General features: G+C 45.7%; 1 protein-coding gene across 1 annotated transcript in view; it reads right to left on the reverse strand.

The window, feature by feature from the left end:
• The window catches only part of phf2 (PHD finger protein 2), a 160,859-nt gene that overhangs the window by 49,924 nt on the left and 88,834 nt on the right, over window positions 1-22,101 (reverse strand). The window contains exons 7-8 of the mRNA XM_048547918.2: window positions 19,513-19,675; window positions 18,124-18,211 (exon numbers count right to left, since the gene is read on the reverse strand). Coding sequence (XP_048403875.1) covers window positions 18,124-18,211; window positions 19,513-19,675 — 251 coding nt within the window. The remainder of the gene's footprint in view (window positions 1-18,123; window positions 18,212-19,512; window positions 19,676-22,101) is intronic.

Genomic DNA, 22,101 nt, shown 5'->3' on the forward strand with positions numbered 1-22,101 from the left:
ATCATCTTGGGGCCTGGGATAGGGGTGAGGGAGGAGGTGTGGGGGCAAGCGTAGCACTTCGTGCGGTTGCAGGGGAAGGTGCTGGGTGTGGTGGGGTAGGAGGGGAGTGTGGAACGGACAAGTGAGTCGCGGAGAGAGTAGTCTCTCCGGAAGGCAGACAAGGGTAGGGATGGAAAAATGGCTTGGGTGGTGGGGTTGGATTGCCGTACCCTTAGTTTATGCGTTACATTACACTCGTCTTGAACTTCATCCGGTACCTATCTGCCCACTCTACTAACTTCTCTATATTCCTTTGAAGTTTACAATGCTTCCAAGCTTCGTACCATTTGTAAATTTTGAAACTTTTGCCTGTATTCCAAGATCTAGATATAACAGCAAAACCATAGGAACTCCAGCACAAACCTTCTTACAGCCTGAAAAAAAAATGTACTGACCATGTTTCTTATTTTGTATCCATGTTGCTGCTGTCCCTTTTGAAATAACTCCACAGAGGCCAGTATCGTGTCACCAAGCTGTCCTTTATTCACACGTGAACAGTCCTTGACTTTAGTGATACCCTATTCAGAGTCAACTATCAGTCTGGCAGTGTCTCTGACACCCCGTCTTTATCTGTCAGCCAGGGTTGCCTGATTGGGCCTGTTAATCTCGTCCAATCAGGGAACTCATATTCTAGCTGACGTTGTAACAATCACTACAGCCCTGCCCCTCTGAGTCTGAGGAAATAGGCCAATCCTTTACTCAGAGCTTCTTGGTGCATTTTGGCACTGGGTCAGGTTCCTCTGACTCAACTCCCGATATGGTGGCATGTAATGCACAGGAGCTCGCCTCTTGCAGCAGGTGTACCTCAGTAGAATTCACTCCCTTCTTCCGGTGACAAAGGCATCGAGGTGGCTACATCTCACATCCATCTCCGATTCTGAGGAGTTATCAACGCTTTATGGAAAGGATGAACCCTCAGGTTCTGGTAGCATTTCTGAGGGGCAGGGTATATTGTGCTCCCACACCATTTGTGAATTCACAGCTTTTATATGGTCGATGTACTTGTTCAGGACTGTCACACCTACCCAAACTTTATATATCATTGGTCCTGACCTCGCATTGACCATAGCTCTTACCAAAATAGGGCCATTTCCATGATTTTTACACCAAACTTCGTTCCCTTTTCAAACTATGTCTCTTGCTTGGTAGTGTCTTGTTCCCAGCAATGGCATTCTTGGTGCAGTTTCACCCTCCCACCCAGGTTCACGAAGATCAGATTTAACCTGGTCCAGAGTCCTCTCCCCATTAGTAATCTGCTGGAGATATCCCTGTAATTGCATGTGGGATGATCCTATAATCAAACAAGAACCTTGACAACTTGGTACCTAGTGAGGCTGTAAGCTGTGTCTTCAAGCCAGCTTCAAAGTTTAGATTGGTCTTTCTGCCAAGCCATTGGATGATAGGTGGCATGGAACTGTACTTATATATCTAACCTCATTCAACTTTAGGAAATAACTAAAATCCTAGCTGGTAAACGATGATTATCTGTAACAAATACTTTCAGGATTCTGTACACTGAAAAAGATGCACGCAGTTTTTCTACCACGTCCTCATGTTTGACAAATGGACCATATGCACGTGCAACCATTTTTAATGGATATCTACAATACCAAGAACATTGAATCAATGAATGAAACACAGAAACATATTAAATAGGGGCAGAAGTAGGTTGTTCGGCCCTTTGAGCCTGCACCACCATTCAATACGATCACGGCAGATCATGCAATCTTAGTATCCGATTCCTGCCCTGTCCCCATTCCCCTTGATCTCTATAGCCTCACGGGCCTCTTCCAGCTGCCTCCTGAATATACCTATTGGACTGGTCCCAACAGCTTTCAGTGGGAGAGAATTTCACGGGTATACAACTCTGAGTGAAGAAATTTTTCCTCATCTTAACCCTGAATGGCTTACCCCTTATTCTTAGGCTGTGACCCCTTGTTCTGGACTTCCCCAACATTGCAAACATTCTTCCCGCATAAGGATTTTATATGTTTCAATGAGATCTCCCCTCAATCAACTAAATTCCAGCGAATACAAGCTCAATCAATCTAGTTTTTCCTCACATGTTAGTCCTGCCATCCTGAGAATCAGTCTGGTGAACCTTTGCTGGACTCTCGCAATAGCAAGAATGTCATTCCACAAAACAGCAGACCAAAACTGCACACAATACTCAAGGTGTGGCCTCAACAAGGCCCTATATTACTGCAGCAAGATATTCTTATGCCGATACTCAAATTCTCTCGCTACGAAGGACAGCATGTTATTAGCTTGCCTCATTGGCTGCTGCATCTGCATGCCAACCTTCAAAAACTGTTCCACCATGACGCCCAGGTCTCTTGCACCTCACCTTTTCCTAAGCTGCCACCATTCAGATAATAATCTGCCTTCCTGTTTTTGTGACCAAAGTGGATAACCTCACATTTATCCACATTGTATTGCATTTGTAAAGTATTTGCCCAATCAGCCAGCCAGTTCAGTCACTCTACAGCTTTTTAGCATTCTCCTCACAGAATACACTGCCACCGAGCTTAGTGACATCTGCAAATTTGGAGATATGACATTCAATTCCTCTATCCAAATCGTTAATTTATATTGTAAACAGCTGAGCTCCCAGCACTGAACTCTGCAGCACCCCAGTCATCATTGCCTGCCACTCTAAAAGGGACCCAGCTCCCTGTCTGCCAGCCAGTTCTCTGTCCATGTCAATACATTAATTTTGATAGCACAATTTTAATCTTCCTTACTAATTTCTTGTGTGGAACCTTGACAAAAGCCTTTTGAAAGTCCAGATGCATAACATCTACTGATTTGCCACTGTCTACTCTACTGGTCATATCGTCAAGTATGATTTCCCTTTAGTGAATCTATGCTAACTAGGACCTTGATGAAGGGTCTAGGCCCGAAACGTCAGCTTTTGTGCTCCTGAGATGCTGCTTGGCCTGCTGTGTTCATCCAGCCTCACATTTTATTATCTTGGAATCTCCAGCATCTGCAGTTCCCATTATCTCTAGGACCAATTCTGTCCCCACTTACCAAACAGTCAGTTATTACATGCAGTAATGACTGACTCCAGCATTTTCCTCACCACCGCTGTCAGGTTAAGCGACCTGTAATTCCCCATTTTCTCTCTCCCTTCTTTTTTAAAGAGTGCAGTTACATTAACTACTTTCGAGTATATTGGAGCTTTTCCAGAGTCTACAGAATGCTGGAAAAAAAAATCATTATGCTCTGCTATTTCTAGGGCCACTACCTTGATTACTCTGGGATGCAGAGCATCAGGCCCCAGGTACTTAACAGGTTTTAATCCAATCAATTCACCCAATTCCATTTCTTGACTAATTACGATTTCCTTCAGTTCCTCCTTCACATTTGATGATATGCCCCTAGCATTTCCTGAAGACTATTTGTGTCCTCCTTAGTGAAGGCAGATCCAAAGTATTTGTTCAACTGGTCTGCCATCCCATTGTTATCCATTATGAATTCACCTGATTCTAAGTGCAAGGGACCTAGATGTGTCTTTTTCTGTTCAAATATCTAAAGAAGCTTTTGCAGTCAGTTTTTATGTTTTTTGCAAGCTTGCTTTCATACTCTATTTTTCCTTTCCAAATTAAACCCTCTGTCCACCTCTGCTGCATTTTAAGTTTCTTCCTGTCCTCGGGTTTGCTGCTTTTTCTGGCCAATTTGTATGCTTCCTCTTTGGCTTTAATACTGTTCCTGATTTTCCTTGTAAGCCATGGTTGAGTCACCTTCCCTGTTTTACTCTTACACCAGAGAGGGACGTACAATGGTTGAAGTACATCTATTCTTTAAATATCTGCCATTGCCTTTCCACTGTCAACCCTTTAAGTATCCTCAGTCAGTTTATGCTCAGCTAGTTTATCCTAGCCAATGCATGCCTCATACGATCAAAGTTAGCTTACTTTAAGTTCAGGACCCTTGCTTCAGATTCAATTGTGTCACTCTCCATCTTAATGAAGAATTCTATTGTATTATGGTCGCTCTCTGCCAAAGGATCTCGCACACAATGTTGCTAATTAATCCTCTCTCGTTACACAGTACCTAGTCTAAGATAGCTTTCTCTCTAGTTGGTTCCTCGACATACTGGTCCGGGAAATCATCCCTCACAGATTCCAGGAAATCCTCCACCATTGCATTGCTACCTGTTTGGTCAGTCCAATCAATATGTAGACTGAAGTCACCCATAATAAGCTGCTATACCTTTACTGCATGCATTTTAGTTTCCTGTTTGACACAGTTCCCAACATCACAACTACTGTTTGGTGATCTGTACATAACTCCCACTAATGTCTTTTTCCCTTTGGTGTTCCACAGCTCCACCCATACTGATTCCAAGTTGTTCACTACTGTGTTAGTCTCCTTTTTAACCAGGAATGCTACCCCTCCTTCCTTTCCTTTCTGTCCGTCTTTCCTGAAAATTGAAAAGCCCTGGACACTGAGTTCCTATCCATGGTTGCCCTAGAGCTAGGTCTAGAAAGGGCCTGCATATTCATTGTGCAACTGAGTCCAAGATTTACTCAGCTATTCCCACAGCATAGGGGGAGCTGCTGGTGGTAATTTCTGTCCTTGTTTGCACTCTGGGCAGTGTCTGCATCTAGACCTGGCCACCAGACATCACATCTTGCCAACATCTTCATTTTGGAGACCTCTAGGTGGCCCTGGAAGAGTTCAGTCTGCATTTGGCAGCAATCTAGGTTCAGGACAATCACTTTTGCACCCCATTACAATATGCCATCCTCTATTGTGAGCTGGTCTCTCAGGCCCCAAACAAGTTTCAATTTTAGTTGGGATGGGCCTTTGGCTTCCCCCATCTTTCTGCATCCAAAGTCTGATATTGTCAGATGTGGCTGGAAATGTAACCAGAAAATTCAATATCATACAGACCCTTCCATTGGGTGGTACCACTGGTGGCGTGTCTGCCAGCAGGAGGTGGCTTAATGCATTTGTGTTTGCAATTTGGCCTTGCAGACTATGTTCTAAGTTATAATTATAAGCATTTAGTTTGAGTCCACCGTTGTCCCAAAGCTATAGCAGGCACTGCTCTGTCCTCTTTAAGTAGACCTACCATTTTTTTGTGGTCAATTATTATCACAAATTTTCATCCATAAAAAGGTATTAGAGGAATTTCCTGACTCCACACATGACGGCTAATCCTCCATTCTCTATCTGGTCATATTTAATCTCTGCATTAACTGAAGTCCCAAATGCATTGGCAATTGGGTATTCCTCCCCATCGGGCCACCTATGAGCCGTACTACTCCGATATTGTACGAGGCAACAATATCAATATCAGATCTCACTTGAGATCACAGCTTGCCAACACCTTAGAGAATGATAGCTGTTTCTTTACTTCACTGAAAGCTAGGGCTTTTCTATGTGACCATTTCCAAGGCTACGAGATAACCAGGTATAGAGCAGGATGAGCACAGCAGGCCAAGCAGCATGTTAGGAGCAGGAAAGCTGACGTTTTGGGCCTAGACCCTTCATCAGAAATGGGGGAGGCGAAGAGGGTTCTGAAATAAATAGGGAGAGAGGGGGAAGTGGATAGAAGATGGATAGAGGAGAAGATAGGTGGAGGGGCGACAGACAAGTTAAAGAGGTGGGGATGGAGCCAGGACAGGTGAGTGTAGGTGGGGAGGTAGGGAGGAGACAAGTCCGTCCAGGGAGGATGGACAGGTCAAGGGAGTGGGATGAGGTTAGTAGGTAGGAAATGGGGGGGCAGCTTGAAGTGGGAGGAGGGGATAGGCGAGCGGAAGAACAGGTTAGGGAGGTGCAGATGAGCTGGGCTGGTTTTGGGTTGTGGTAGGGGGAGGGGAGATTTTGAAGCTTATGAAATCCACATTGATACCATTGGGCTGCAGGGTTCCCGAATGGAGTATGATTTGCTGCTCCTGCAACCTTCGGGTGGCATTGTTGCGGCACTGCAGGAGGCCCAGGATGGGCATGTTGTCTGAAGAATGGAAGGGGGAGCTGAAATGGTTCACGACTGGGAGGTGCAGTTGTTTATTGCAAACCAAGCGTAGGTGTTCTGCGAAGCGGTCCCCAAGCCTCCACTTGGTTTCCCCGATGTAGAGGAGCCCACAATGGGAACAGCGGATGCAGTATAACACATTAGCAGATGTGCAGGTGAACATCTGCTTGATGTGGAGAGTCTTCTTGAGGCCTGGGATGGGGGTGAGGGAGGAGGTGTTGGGGGCAGGTGTAGCACATCCTGTGGTTGCAAGGAAAAGTGCCGGTTTGATGGGCTGGAGGGGGGTGCGGAGCTGACAAGGGAGTCACTTGGCCTGCTGTGATCATCCAGCTCTACATCTTGTTATCTCAGATTCTCCAGCATCTGCAGTTCCTACTATCTCAAAAGCAGTGTACCATTTATTTAAAATGCCCACAAAGGTGAACCGACACATTGGGCTTCAAAATCGGTACAAACATTCCACCAACTGGACTGGTTTGACGATTCCTTCATTTTCCACTCTCTACTTGTGCCCATAAGGCAGGCCTTGCAGATTTATAGAAATGCTTCCTAACCAACGTGAAAGGTGGCTTTCGTTCCTCTGACAGTCCCTATAGTTTCCTGGAAGACATCAGGTATTTAATTAGGACTTCACTCGGGCAGTTGTTTTTTAATTGCAAAATGTTGAGCCAATGTAGGTGAATCTCTGTCAATCAATTTCATTCCATCAAGCTTGAGTGTTTTTCTACAATCACTGGTAACTGAACCAGCTGCTTTTCATGAGAGACCAGAACTGAAGTTGTACCTTTTAACTGTAAAAGTTCACTGGTATAGGTTCTCAGTCTAGCTGAGGTCATGCACAAATTTAAGGGTTGAAGTCCAAAGAAAATTTTGTTAAAAACCTGTTCTGTGATCATTGATACGACCACGCTGTATCGACCTCCATTACAACTGGATAACCATTTAACTAGATGTTAATTTTGATTGGTTTTGATTTTGGTGTTGTTAAGAAATTTAACTGTTCCAAACTACATATACGTGGACTTTCCAAGTATGAACTCTCCTGTACTGGCCTGTGAATTCTCTTACTTCAATTTAGGTCTAGTAAGACTCTTCTGTTGTCTCTAGTCCACATACTGGCAACAACTACAACAGCTTGCCAGCCCAGGTTCTGAAGAAAATGTTAAATGTTTGGCCAAGGCTTAGCTTTGTTTTGGGGTTTTGCTGTTGACCGACCTAGAGTCCCTCTGACCAGGATATGTTCTGAGTGAGGCCATACAATTGCCTTCACTTACATGGCATTTCCCAAGCTCAGTCGGACTGGCAAGGGTGTCCACTCCCATCAGAACACCCTGCAACGCATATGCTCCACTTGCCGCACTTTCCAATGATAAAGCCAGTAATAGTGCCCGTTTGAAGTCAACTTGGGCTTCAGCTAGAAGGTGTTTTTGCGTGGTTACATCATTAATTGCACATACCAAACAAACAGTCTCTCAGCATCTCATTAAGGGTTAAACCAAAGTCAAAGGCTTCTGCCAGTCTTCTTAACCTAGTCAAAAATCCTGACAAATTGCCAAGTAAAAAGAAGCGAGCCTCAGAGGAAGATAATAAAATGTGAGGCTGGATGAACACAGCAGGCCAAGCAGCATCTCAGGAGCACAAAAGCTGACGTTTCGGGCCTAGACCCTTCATCAGAGAGGGGGATGGGGGGAGGGAACTGGAATAAATAGGGAGAGAGGGGGAGGCGGACCGAAGATGGAGAGTAAAGAAGATAGGTGGAGAGGGTGTAGGTGGGGAGGTAGGGAGGGGATAGGTCAGTCCAGGGAAGACGGACAGGTCAAGGAGGTGGGATGAGGTTAGTAGGTAGCTAGGGGTGCGGCTTGGGGTGGGAGGAAGGGATGGGTGAGAGGAAGAACCGGTTAGGGAGGCAGAGACAGGTTGGACTGGTTTTGGGATGCAGTGGGTGGGGGGGAAGAGCTGGGCTGGTTGTGTGGTGCAGTGGGGGGAGGGGATGCACTGGGCTGGTTTAGGGATGCAGTAGGGGAAGGGGAGATTTTGAAACTGGTGAAGTCCACATTGATACCATATGGCTGCAGGGTTCCCAGGCGGAATATGAGTTGCTGTTCCTGCAACCTTCGGGTGGCATCATTGTGGCAGTGCAGGAGGCCCATGATGGACATGTCATCAAGAGAATGGGAGGGGGAGTGGAAATGGTTTGCGACTGGGAGGTGCAGTTGTTTGTTGCGAACTGAGCGGAGGTGTTCTGCAAAGCGGTCCCCAAGCCTCCGCTTGGTTTCCCCAATGTAGAGGTAGCCGCACCGGGTACAGTGGATGCAGTATACCACATTGGCAGATGTGCAGGTGAATCTCTGCTTAATGTGGAATGTCATCTTGGGGCCTGGGATGGGGGTGAGGGAGGAGGTGTGGGGACAAGTGTAGCATTTCCTGTGGTTGCAGGGGAAGGTGCCGGGTGTGGTGGGGTTGGAGGGCAGTGTGGAGCGAACAAGGGAGTCACGGAGAGAGTGGTCTCTCCGGAAAGCAGACAGGGGAGGGGATGGAAAAATGTCTTGTTTGGTGGGGTCCGATTGTAAATGGCGGAAGTGTCGGAGGATAATGCGTTGTATCTGGAGGTTGGTAGGGTGGTGTGTGAGAACGAGGGGGATCCTCTTGGGGCGGGTGTGGCGGGGGCGGGGTGTGAGGGATGTGTCGCGGGAAATGAGGGAGACGCGGTCAAGGGCGTTCTCAATCACTGTGGGGGGAAAGTTGCGGTCCTTAAAGAACTTGGACATCTGGGATGTGCGGGAGTGGAATGTCTTATCGTGGGAGCAGATGCGGCGGAGGCGGAGGAATTGGGAATAGGGGATGGAATTTTTGCAGGAGGGTGGGTGGGAGGAGGTGTATTCTAGGTAGCTGTGGGAGTCGGTGGGCTTGAAATGGACATCAGTTACAAGCTGGTTGCCTGAGATGGAGACTGAGAGGTCCAGGAAGGTGAGGGATGTGCTGGAGATGGCCCAGGTGAACTGAAGGTTGGGGTGGAAGGTGTTGGTGAAGTGGATGAACTGTTCGAGCTCCTCTGGGGAGCAAGAGGCAGCGCCGATACAGTCATCAATGTACCGGAGGAAGAGGTGGGGTTTGGGGCCTGTGTAGGTGCGGAAGAGGGACTGTTCCACGTAACCTACAAAGAGGCAGGCATAGCTGGGGCCCATGCGGGTGCCCATGGCCACCCCCTTAGTCTGTAGGAAGTGGGAGGAGTCAAAAGAGAAGTTGTTGAGTGTGAGGACGAGTTCAGCTAGGCGGATGAGAGTGTCGGTGGAGGGGGACTGGTCGGGCCTGCGGGACAGGAAGAAGCGGAGGGCCTTGAGGCCATCTCCATGCGGAATGCAGGTGTACAGGGACTGGACGTCCATGGTGAATATGAGGTGTTGGGGGCCAGGGAATTGGAAGTCCTGGAGGAGGTGGAGGGCGTGGGTGGTGTCACGGACATAGGTGGGGAGTTCCTGGACCAAAGGGGAGAAAATGGAGTCCAGATAGGTGGAGATGAGTTCGGTGGGGCAGGAGCAGGCTGAGACGATGGGTCGACCAGGGCAGGCAGGTTTGTGGATTTTGGGAAGGAGATAGAAACGGGCCGTGCGGGGTTGGGGAACAATGAGTTTGGAGGCTGTGGGTGGGAGGTCCCCTGAGGTGATGAGGTCATGAATGGTGTTGGAGATGATGGTTTGGTGCTCGGGTGTGGGGTCATGATCGAGGAGGCAGTAGGAGGTGGTGTCGGAGAGTTGGCGTCTGGCCTCGGCGATGTAGAGGTCAGTGCGCCATACTACCACTGCGCCACCCTTGTCTGCGGGTTTGATGGTGAGGTTGGGGTTGGAGCGGAGGGCTGCCCGTTCTGGGGGGGAGAGGTTGGAGTGGGTGAGAGGGGTGGAGAGGTTGAGGCGGTTGATGTCTCGACGGCAGTTGGAGATGAAGAGGTCGAGGGAGGGTAGGAGGCCTGGGGGTGGTGTCCAGGAGGAGGACTTGTGTTGGAAGCGGGTGAAGGGGTCAGTGGAAGGAGGGTTGGGTTCCCGGTTGAAGAAGTAGGCATGCAGGCGAAGACGGCGGAAAACTTTCCCCCCACGGTGATTGAGAACGCCCTTGACCGCGTCTCCCGCATTTCCCGCGACACATCCCTCACACCCCGCCCCCGCCACAACCGCCCCAAGAGGATCCCCCTCGTTCTCACACACCACCCTACCAACCTCCGGATACAACGCATTATCCTCCGACACTTCCGCCATTTACAATCCGACCCCACCAAACAAGACATTTTTCCATCCCCTCCCCTGTCTGCTTTCCGGAGAGACCACTCTCTCCGTGACTCCCTTGTTCGCTCCACACTGCCCTCCAACCCCACCACACCCGGCACCTTCCCCTGCAACCGCAGGAAATGCTACACTTGTCCCCACACCTCCTCCCTCACCCCCATCCCAGGCCCCAAGATGACATTCCACATTAAGCAGAGATTCACCTGCACATCTGCCAATGTGGTATCCTGCATCCACTGTACCCGGTGCGGCTTCCTCTACATTGGGGAAACCAAGCGGAGGCTTGGGGACCGCTTTGCAGAACACCTCCGCTCAGTTCGCAACAAACAACTGCACCTCCCAGTCGCAAACCATTTCCACTCCCCCTCCCATTCTCTTGATGACATGTCCATCATGGGCCTCCTGCACTGCCACAATGATGCCACCCGAAGGTTGCAGGAACAGCAACTCATATTCCGCTTGGGAACCCTGCAGCCATATGGTATCAATGTGGACTCCACCAGTTTCAAAATCTCCCCTTCCCCTACTGCATCCCTAAACCAGCCCAGTGCATCCCCTCCCCCCACTGCACCACACAACCAGCCCAGCTCTTCCCCCCCACCCACTGCATCCCAAAACCAGTCCAACCTGTCTCTGCCTCCCTAACCGGTTCTTCCTCTCACCCATCCCTTCCTCCCACCCCAAGCCACACCCCTAGCTACCTACTAACCTCATCCCACCTCCTTGACCTGTCCGTCTTCCCTGGACTGACCTATCCCCTCCCTACCTCCCCACCTACACCCTCTCCACCTATCTTCTTTACTCTCCATCTTCGGTCCGCCTCCCCCTCTCTCCCTATTTATTCCAGTTCCCTCCCCCCATCCCCCTCTCTGATGAAGGGTCTAGGCCCGAAACATCAGCTTTTGTGCTCCTGAGATGCTGCTTGGCCTGCTGTGTTCATCCAGCCTCACATTTTATTATCTTGGAATCTCCAGCATCTGCAGTTCCCATTATCTCTGAGCCTCAGAGGAAACTTGGAGTCATAATATTCCTTAACTATGTCCAGCAATACTTGAAAGGTTTTAGTATCTGGTGCCTCAAGGAAAGTCAGGCTCCTAACAACAGAAAAAGCTGTAGCTCCATAGGAGGATTACTTATTGTTTCTTGTTAGCCACAATGTCTCATTTACATAGAAAGTTAACACATTCTTTTCCACTGAGCCCAGTCCTTGATGGGAGAGTTGAGCGAGCCAAGCTTCCCAAACAAAGGCATGATGTAAGAAATGCTTACACCAACTCAAAGACAACTATTGCAAGTGGGTTTCTTCAGGATCAAGCTTTACTCTTATTGCCATGAAAATAATTCCAGACAGGATGGTCTCCTGTTACCGAGTCAGCCTTTATTTACACATGAACAGTCCTTGACTTTGATACTGCCCCTTTCAGAGTCAGCTAACTGAGTGGCAGTATTTCTGATGCTCCCCTTTTTATCTGTCAGCCAAGGCTGTTCTGCCACCTTCAATGATCTGTGCACATATACACCCAGATCCCTCTGCTCTTGCATACTTAAATGGCTATACCTTTAGTTTATGCATCACATTACACACATCTTGAACTTCATCTGCTAGCTGTCTGCCCACTCCAGTAACATCTGTACATTCCTTTAAGTTTCACCCTATGCGTAAACTTTGAAGCTGGTCCAGCATACCAAGGTATAGATGATTTATGTGTATCAGGAAAAGCATGAGACCCTGGGGAGCTCCTGTACAAATCTTCCAGCTTGAAAATATCTAGTGACGATGTTTCCTATTTTGTACCCGTACTGTTGCTGTTCCTTCTGAAATAATTCTACAGAGGCTGGTATCCCATTACCAAGTCACCCTTTATTTATACATGAACAGTCTTTGACTTTTAGACTGTGTCATTCGGAGTCAGATATTAGAGTAACAGCATCTCTAATTTTCTTTTTTATCTGTCAGCCAGGGATCCCTGATTAGACCAGATGAATAACCCCAATCAGGGAACTCATATTAGACCATAAGGTATAGGAGTGGAAGTAAGGCCATTCGGCCCATCAAGTCCACTCCGCCATTTAAATCATGGCTGATGGGCATTTCAACACCACTTCCCTGCACTCTCTCCCTGTAGCTCTTGATTCCTTCTGAGATCAAGAATTTGTCGATCTCTGCCTTGAAGGCATCCAACGTCCCGGCCTCCACTGCACTCTGCGACAATGAATTCCACAAGCCCACCACTCTCTGGCTGAAGAAATGTCGTCTCATTTCAGTTTTAAATTTATCCCCTCTAATTTTAAGGCTGTGCCCACAGGTCCTAGTCTCCCCGCCTAACGGAAACAACTTCCTCGCGTCCACACCTACTAAACCATACATTATCTTGTAAGTTTCTATTAGATCTCCCCTCAACCTTCTAAACGCTAATGAGTACAATTCCAGGATCCTTAGCCGTTCATCATACGTTAAACCTACCATTCCAGGGATCATCCGCGTGAATCTCCGCTGGACACGCTCCAGCACCAGTATGTCCTTCCTGAGGTGTGGGGCCCAAAACTGGACACAGTATTCTAAATGGGGCCTAACTAGAGCTTTATAAAGCCTCAGAAGCACATTGCTGCTTTTATATTCCAAACCTCTTGAGATAAACGACAACATTACATTCGCTTTCTTAATTATGGACTCTACCTGCAAGTTAACCTTTAGAGAATCCTGGACCAACACTCCCAGATCCCTTTGCACTTCCGATTTGCGAATTTTCTCACTATTTAGAAAATAGTCCATGTCTGTATTCTTTTTTCCAAAGTGCAAAACCTCACATTTACTCACATTGAAATTCATCAGCCATTTCCTGGACCACTCTCCTAAATCGTTCTGCAGCTTCCCCACCTCCTCAGTACTACCTGCCTGTCCACCTAACTTTGTATCATTGGCAAACTTCGCCAGAATGCCCCCAATCCCTTCATCCAAATCATTAATATATAAAAAGTGAACAGCTGTGGTCCCAACACTGAACCCTGTGAGACACCCACTCGTCACCGGTTGCCATTCCGAAAAAGAGCCTTTTATCCCAACTCTCTGCCTTCTCTCAGACAGCCAATCCTCAAGCCAAGCCAGTAATTCACCTCGAACACCACGGGCCCTCACCTTGCTCATCAGCCTCCCGTGAGGCACTGTATCAAAAGCCTTTTGGAAGTCTAGATAGATAACATCTACTGGGTTTCCCTGGTCTAACACACTTGTTACCTCTTCAAAGAATTCTAACAGGTTTGTCAGGCACGACCTCCCCTTGCTAAAACCATGCTGACTTGTTTTAATCTGACCCTAGACTTCCAGGAATTTAGAAACCTCATCCTTGACAATGGATTCTAGAATTTTCCAACTACCGAAGTTAGGCTAATCGGCCTATAATTTTCCATCTTTTGTCTTGATCCTTTCTTAAACAAGGGAGTCACAACAGCAATTTTTCAATCATCTGGGACTTTCCCAGACTCCAGTGACTTTTGAAAGATCACAACCAAAGCCTCCGCTATTTCCTCAGCCACCTCCCTCAGAACTCCAGGATGTAGCCCATCGGGGCCAGGAGATTTATCAATTTTTAGACCTTTTAGCTTTTCTCGCACTTTCTCTTTTGTTAATGCTTACCGTATTCAACTCTGCCCCCTGGCTCTCCCTAATTGTTGGCATACTACTCATGTCTTCCACTGTGAAGACTGACGCAAAGTACTTAAGTCCTTCAGCTATTTCCTTATCTCCCATCACTAGCATTCCAGCATCAATTTGGAGCGGCCCAATATCTACTTTTGCCTCTCGTTTGTTTCTTATGTATTGAAAGAAGCTTTTACTATCATTTCTAATATTACTAGCTAGCCTACCTTCATATTTGATCCTCTCCTTCCTTATTGCTCTCTTTGTTATCCTCTGTCTGTTTTTGTAGCCTTCCCAATCTTTTGATTTCCCAGTGCTCTCGGCCACTTAATAGGCTGTCTCTTTTTCTTTGATATATTTCCTGATTTCCTTTGTCAGCCATGGCTGTCTAATCCCACCCCGGATCATCTTTCTTTTCTTTGGGATGAACCTCTGTACTCTGTCCTCAATTACACCCAGAAACTCCTGCCATTGTTGGTCTACTGTCTTCCCTGCTAGGCTCTGCTTCCATATTCTATGAGGTCCAGCTGGCTAATCTTATTACAATCACAGTATCTTCTATTCTGGAGTCTATAATCTTTCTCACCATTCTACTGTGTGGCAGTGTTTTAAATGTCTTCCTTATGTCCATGTACACCATACTAATAGCATTATCTTCCTCCATACCTTCTGTTACCTCTTCAAAAACACTCCAGCAATTTAGTTAAATATAACTTTCCTTTTAAAATCCATGCTGGCTCTTTCTAATCAGCCCGCCTTTCCCCATGTGACTCCTAATTCTACACCAAGTAGTTGTCTCCAGAAGCTTCCTCACCACTGAAGTAAAAGTGAGCAGTCATTGCTGCGCAACATTTTTTGAATGAGGGCATAGTGTTTAAAGTTTACCAATCCTCTGACACTCATCTTGAATTAAAGGAGGACTGAAAGATTATGGTCCGTGCTCTGCAATTTCCACCCTCACTTCCTTCAAAACCTTTGGATGCTTTACATCAACATCTGGTGCTTTGTCAACTCTAAATATCAACAGTCTATCCAACAATTCTGTCCTATCAATTTTGATCTGTTCCAGTGACAGATTTCCCCCCTTTATTGCCATGATAGCATCAACCTCTTAATTTTTCCCCCAGTGCCATTTGAGCTAATTGGCCCAGCCCCATTCCAAGAAAGCATATCCAGAAGCACATGTTTCTCAGCCACTGAATGGATGTGGGTTCCTAGTGGCTGACTAGGAACCCAGTGCTCAATCCAGCACTTGAAAAGTAGCAAACTTGATCCCTCTAATCAAGAAGGGCTTTAATAGGGAGGCAATAAACAGTAAAGTATAAACCAGTTAGCTTGAAGTGGAAAATAAAATCTCAGAGCTTGGGAGCTACCATGGATGCACGTTTGGTTGGCTGGCATAAATCAGAGACTATACATAAATGGATCTTGGTCTAACTGGCAGGATGTGATGAGTAGATTCCTGCAAGAGTTGGTGCTAGAGACCCAATTTTTTGCAATTTACATTAATGACTGAGATGAGAACAGCATATTAGTAGTCAAAGTTGCAAACAACACAAAGCTAAGTAGGAAAGTATGTTGTGAAGGAGTTTGCAGAAGGACATAATAGGCTAAATAAGTAGGCAAACATCTTGCTGATTGAGTATAATGTGGGAAACTGGTAAGTTTTTCATTTTGACAGGAAAAATTAAAAGGCACAGTATCACTTAAATGGAGAATGATTGCAGAAATTTTAGGATACAAAGTGATTTAAATGCTCTTGTCCATGGGCTACAAAAGGTAATTAAGAAGGGTTATAGAATACTATGCTTTGTTATAAGAGGGGGTGAACAGAAAAGTAAAAAGTATACTACAATGATACAGGACAATGAGAACACCTCTCAAATACAGTGTGCAGTTTTTGTGTCCTTAAATAAGAATGGCTGTAAATGGGTCAGAGATGATTCAAAAGATATTTACTAGACTAATGCCTGGAATGAGTGGGTTGCCTTTCGATGATATGTTAGAAAAGTCTGATTTGTTTCCACTGGAGATAAGAACAGTAGCTGGACTGAACTCTGATCGAGAATAGTCTAGATAAATTGAATTTGAAAAAAATTTTCTCTTTCTGAGTCCAGAACTAAGGGGCACTGATTCAAGAATTTAGAAGAAATTTAAATCTAATTTTTAGAAAGAGATGAAGAGAATTCTTTTTTTCTCTCTGAGAGGATTGTTCAACTTTGGAGCACACTGCCTCAGAAGATGGTGGAAGTGGCATCATTGAATATTTTTAGAACAGAGGTTGACAGATTCTTCATGGGTAGGAGAATCAAAGGTTATCAAAAGGAGATGGGAATATGGAAAACAGAAAAAGATCTACACTGGTCTCACTAAGTGGCAGAGCAGGCTCAAGGGACCAAATAGTCTAGTGTGGAACGTGGGAGAGATTGAGCCAGTGATGCTCCCATATGTCTGCTGATTCCATTTTTCTAGGCCGTAGAAGCTGAAGGTTTTGTGATTTGTGCTTTGTCAATTACGGACAAGCTTTTGGAAGTCTAGAGACTAGTTACTTGTTATAAAATTCACAGCTTCTAATCTGCCCTTGCAGCTACAGTATTTATACTGACAGTCTATTTAGGTTTCCAGTCAGTAGTAACCTAAAATATTGGTGGTGATGGGTTCAAAGAAGATAAGGCCGTTGAATGTAGTGGGAGGATATTTACCTTGTGCCTGCATTTATGTTACAGGTTTCATCAAGCCTGAATATCATCCAGGGCACAGGCTGCCTCAGTATCTGAGGACTTGTGAAGGGCACTGAACACTGTAAAATCATGAGTAAGTATCCCCACTCTTGTGAAAGGAAATTAACATGAGGCAGCTAAAGTTGGGCTTAGGGCACTATACTGAGTAACCCCTACAGTTATATCCTTTGGCCAAACTGTAGAACTAAGTAACAAATGTTTACATCAATAATTTCCAAAACCAATGTGAACACAGCAAGTCAGAATGGACCAAGAACTGAGACAAAAATAGGATATAAAAGGGTTGACAATCAGAAGCAAGATTTTTAAAAAGGCAGTGTTTTATAAACAGGAAGTGTGTAGAGATCTAAAAGTTTAAATACAGTACTAGTTGCTCTCCCCTGAGACAGCAAACAGAAAGCTTCTGGTAGTAAAAAAGACATGAAAAGCAAATTTTTTTTACACAGATGGTGGTTTGTATGTGGAATGAACTTGCTGAGGAAACAGTGAATGTGGATACAATTACAATGTTTAAGAGACATTTGGATAAGTATGTGAATAGGATAGGTTTGGAGGGACATGGGCCAGGAGTAGGCAGGCAGGACTAATTTAGATTGGGATTATGTTCAGCATGGATGGTCAGACAAAAGTGCCAGTTTCCAAGCTGTATGACTCTGACTCTATAAAAGCAGAAAGGGTATGGATGGCATCAAGAAGAGCACTGGAAGAAAAAAAATTCAATAATGGTCAGTGAAAAAGCATGGATAACAATTTTGGTATTGCTGGGATTGAGGTAACAGCATAGAAACAGAAATAGTCAATCTTAGTGGTTCACATGTGTCTAATTAAACAGAATTAAATGGGACACCAAGATTGTACAATCTCCTGTTTAGCCGATGCAAAGAGTTAATTAGAGTACTTCAATCAGGAACAAGAATGGTGAGTATTTCATGGGAATGGAATAAGAATGATTTTGTCTTGCTGATGTTAAGTTAAAAAAAGCTCAGGCTATTCCTGAACTGATGTCAAACAAACATAGTAGTTTACGATAGTAGTTCAGTACCATGGAATCTGTATGATGGTAGAGAGCTGAAATGAAATAATGTTAGCACAGATACAAGAGCAAATCGAATGCCTGCAGATGTCATCAAAGCAGCATGCAGATGAGGAATACAAGAAAGGCAAGGATTAGATTTTTTTTGCTGGGCAGACATTTTTGGCAAGGAAGTAATCACTAACATATAAATCACATTTCCTAAACTAACTTAATATTTAATAATGAATCAATGCGTTTTTCTTTGAAGAACAGAAACAATAATTTTGTTTTCTCTCTTTTTATGTGTACATTTAGATAAATTCAGCTGTCAATTACCCAAACAGAGACATTAAGACCTCTTTCACAAAAAACAATTGATTTCTTAATTGTAGTTTTAAATCTTGTCATACTGAAGCATACAATACCTCAACTGCATTTCAATATTCAGACTGTGCAAAAAGTGTCCACCGAAAGCCAAGCAGTCCACTGGAGTCAATGTTGCATAAATCCAGCCTATTAACAAAATAATACATATTTGTTACCATTCGATCAGAAGATATTCTTGCAGAAATGTGGTTGTCTTGCTGGCCTGGGTATCAGATATAATTTCCACGAACTGAAATTTTTCAAATTGCAGTTCTTTCACATGAATGAAAAACATGATCCTCTTTGCAACTGCAAAATCATATTATACATTCAACAGCTGCAGCACATCCACAAAACTCGTGGCACATGTTGTTGTATCTTGTATTGTGGATAACCACTTGGTGAACAACAGTACAGGAGCCAATCTTTACTCGGTTCTTTATTTGTTTTCAGAGTTAAATATTACAAAAATCACCCTGAAATCAAACACACCACGGTTTCAATAAGTGTCAGTTTCTATGTGCTCAAAGTGAAACCCCAGTTAATACCCACCACCTATGTAACATTTAACACAATTAATATACAATTAAAACTATATAACAAGTAAGACATAAACTAAATTTTAGAAACTAACATTTAGTAATGAACACAACCCTCCAGTTATTTTACCTTTTAACCACAATAAATGAATAAAGGAAAATCTACCCCTACATTAAATTGCTCTTCATTAACTTAGGATTTGCCATTTCTAATTCAGATTTGTATAAAAATACATTCCCTATCATATCGCGTTAAATGTTTGCCACCTAAAGATTCCTGATACATGCTGTCAGACTTATTTATAGTTTATCAATATACAGTGCAGATCCATTATAACATGGTCAATATACTGCAAATTCACTGACAGCGGGAGATGTTCACATGATTTTCAAAAGAAGTAAATGTTTACCTGAAGTTTAACTTTGCTTATTAAACATAAAAGAAAACAGGTGTTTGCCTATTAACACCATCAAACTCTAAGCAGATTTCATTTTTGGAGCCCAACATCCAGATTATAACAATTTCCACTGTATATATGTAGCTAAACAAGCAACATGTATTCTTTTATTGTAACAATTTACAACACTAATACAATATTTATCCAAGCAGTTCTAATTCTTTTGAATTACTGCTTCATGCATCCAGCTGCTTCCTAGATTTATAGATATATCATTTATTAATTACTCCCACAACAATTTGACGAATACAGCATTAATGCTACATCAATATGGTACATGCCTTGTGGAGACACATTAATCATTTTACCTCCCAAAAAATTCAAATGACATAAAAGCATTAATAAGATTAAAGCATATCATGGTGATAAATATGATATAAAACCCCTTGGATTCTTCCCAGTTTCCCACCTTAGAGCACAATTTTCAAATTACAGTGGTGAAACATTATACCTGAAGGAATAAACAAACTCTGTCCTTGTTTCAGGGTGCATTTGTAGCACTTGTCCACTTGATCTGCAAAAAACATTTCACTTTGATTCGACGACGAACTCCATCTTTCATATAAAGCAAGGTTTGCAGAGGTTGACTTAATCAAATAAAAAATTTTCTCTCCCTGCAGAGACAAGATATAGCATACTTAATACTAAACATATTCCTTTTGTCAGATTACAAATGAATTTTGTGCTATATAATATTCAGTGAGTTTTGAGAAGATTTGTAGCTCAGGTTGAATTTCTGGATGTGAGTTTGCTTGCTGAGCTGGAAGGTTAGTTTTCAGACGTTTTGTCACCTTTTTTTTTATTTGAAAAAAATATACTTTATTCATAGAATGTACAAAAAAAAACATTTATACACCTACCCAGTCATGCAAGCCACTCTGGATTACCCGGGGGTACGTACACCAACTAAAGGAAAAAAAAACAGAGAAAAACAAAACAAAGCAAAGAAAACACCCCGGCAGTCGTCACCCCGCACAGTCCCAGTTGGCCCCCTGACCAGTTGGGGAAGGCGCCAGCTGGGCCCAGTTACCAGATAGGATTCTTTTCCCTTTTCTGGACGAGGGGGCTCATACGGTGGTCTTTCCCCACCGCGCCTTGGCGGCAGCTGCCCCAAGCTTTAATGCGTCCCTCAGCACGTCGCCCTGGACCTTGGAGTGCGCCAGTCTGCAACACTCGGTCGGGGTCAGTTCTTTCAGCTGGCAGACTAGCATGTTGCGGGCAGACCAAAGAGCGTCTTTCACCGCATTGATGGTCCTCCAGGCGCAGTTGATGTTGGTCTCGGTGTGCGTCCCCGGAAACAGCCCGTAGAGCACGGAGTCCCACGTCACGGAGCTGCTCGGGACGAACCTCGACAAATACCACTGCATCCCCCTCCAGACCTCCTGCGCATAGGCACAGTCCAGAAGGAGGTGATCAACAGTCTCGTCCCCGCCGCAGCCACCTCGAGGGCAGCGTGCAGTGGCGCAGAGATTCCGGGCATGCATAAAGGATCTCACTGGCAGAGCCCCTCTCACCGCCAGCCAAGCAATGTCCTTGTGCTTGTTTGAAAGTTCTGGCAATGAGGCATTCTGCCAAACGACTTTGGCAGTCTGCGTGGGGAACCACACGACGGGATCCACCCTCTCCTTTTCCCGAAGGGTTCTGAGGATACTACGTGCTGACCACTGCCTGACGGCCTTGTGGTCAAAGGTGTTTCCTTTCAAAAATTTCTCAACGAAGGACAGGTGGTACGGAACGGTCCAACTACTCGGAGCGTTCCGCGGCAACGAGGCCAGGCCCATCCTTCGCAACACCGGGGACAGGTAGAACCTCAGTAAGTAGTGACACTTGGTGTTTGCGTACTGAGGATCTACGCACAGCTTGATGCAGCCACACACAAAGGTAGCCGTCAGGGACGAGGGTGGCGTTCGGTACGCCCTTTCCCCCATTTCCCAGGTCTTTGTACATGGTGTCTCTGCGGACCCGGTCCATCCTCGACCCCCAAATGAAGTGGAAGATGGCCCGGGTGACCGCAGCGGCGCAGGTCCAGGTAAGAGGCCAGGCGAGGGACCGGAGCGTCCACCTGCCCAGCTTCTGCTTAAATTTGGCAATACGCTCCTCCCAAGTCTTAGTGCATGCCCCAGCTCCACCAAACCAAACACCCAGCACCTTCAGGTAGTCTGTCCTGACGGTGAAGGGGATGAAGGAGCGGTCGTCCCAGTTCCCGAAGAACATAACCTCGCTCTTACCCCTATTGACTTTGGCACCCGAGGCCAGTTCAAACTGGCCGCAGATGTCCAACAGCCTACTCACCGACCGACGATCAGTGCAGAAGACGGCGACATCGTCCATGTACAGGGAGGTCTTGACCTGAAGGCCTCCGCTGCCTGGGATAGTCACGCCCTGCAGGCTCACGTCCTTCCTGATGGAGGCGGCGAAGGGCTCCACACAGCACACGAACAAGGCAGGAGAGAGCGGGCAGCCCTGCCTGACTCCAGATCTAACAGGAAAACTGTCTGATTCCCACCCGTTGATCGAGACTGCGCTAACGATGTTAGCGTAGAGCAGCCGGATCCAATTGCGGATGCCCTCCCCGAACCCCAATTTGGAGAGGACGTCCCTCATGTAAGCATGAGAGACCCTGTCGAAGGCCTTCTCCTGGTCCAGGCTGACGAGGCAGGTGTCCACCTGCCTGTCCTGTACGTAGGCGATCGTATCCCTGATGAGCGCGAGGCTCTCAGCGATCTTCCTGCCTGGCACAGCACAGGTTTGGTCAGGGTGAATCACCGACTCCAGGACAGACCTGACCCGGTTGGCTATGACCTTGGCCAGGATTTTGTAGTCCACATTCAATAGTGAAATGGGACACCAATTCTTAATTTCTTCCCTCTTCCCCTTCCTCTTGTAAATGAGGGTGATGATGCCCTTCCTCATGGACTTGCACATTTCCCCTGCCCGAAGCGCACTATCGTACACCTCCAGCAGGTCCTGGCCGACCAGGCCCCACAGAGCGGAATACAGCTTGACCGGTAAGCCGTCGCTTCCGGGAGTCCTATTCCTC

The sequence above is a fragment of the Stegostoma tigrinum genome, chromosome 11 (assembly GCF_030684315.1).
Source record: "Stegostoma tigrinum isolate sSteTig4 chromosome 11, sSteTig4.hap1, whole genome shotgun sequence".
NCBI classification, from domain to species: domain Eukaryota; kingdom Metazoa; phylum Chordata; class Chondrichthyes; order Orectolobiformes; family Stegostomatidae; genus Stegostoma; species Stegostoma tigrinum.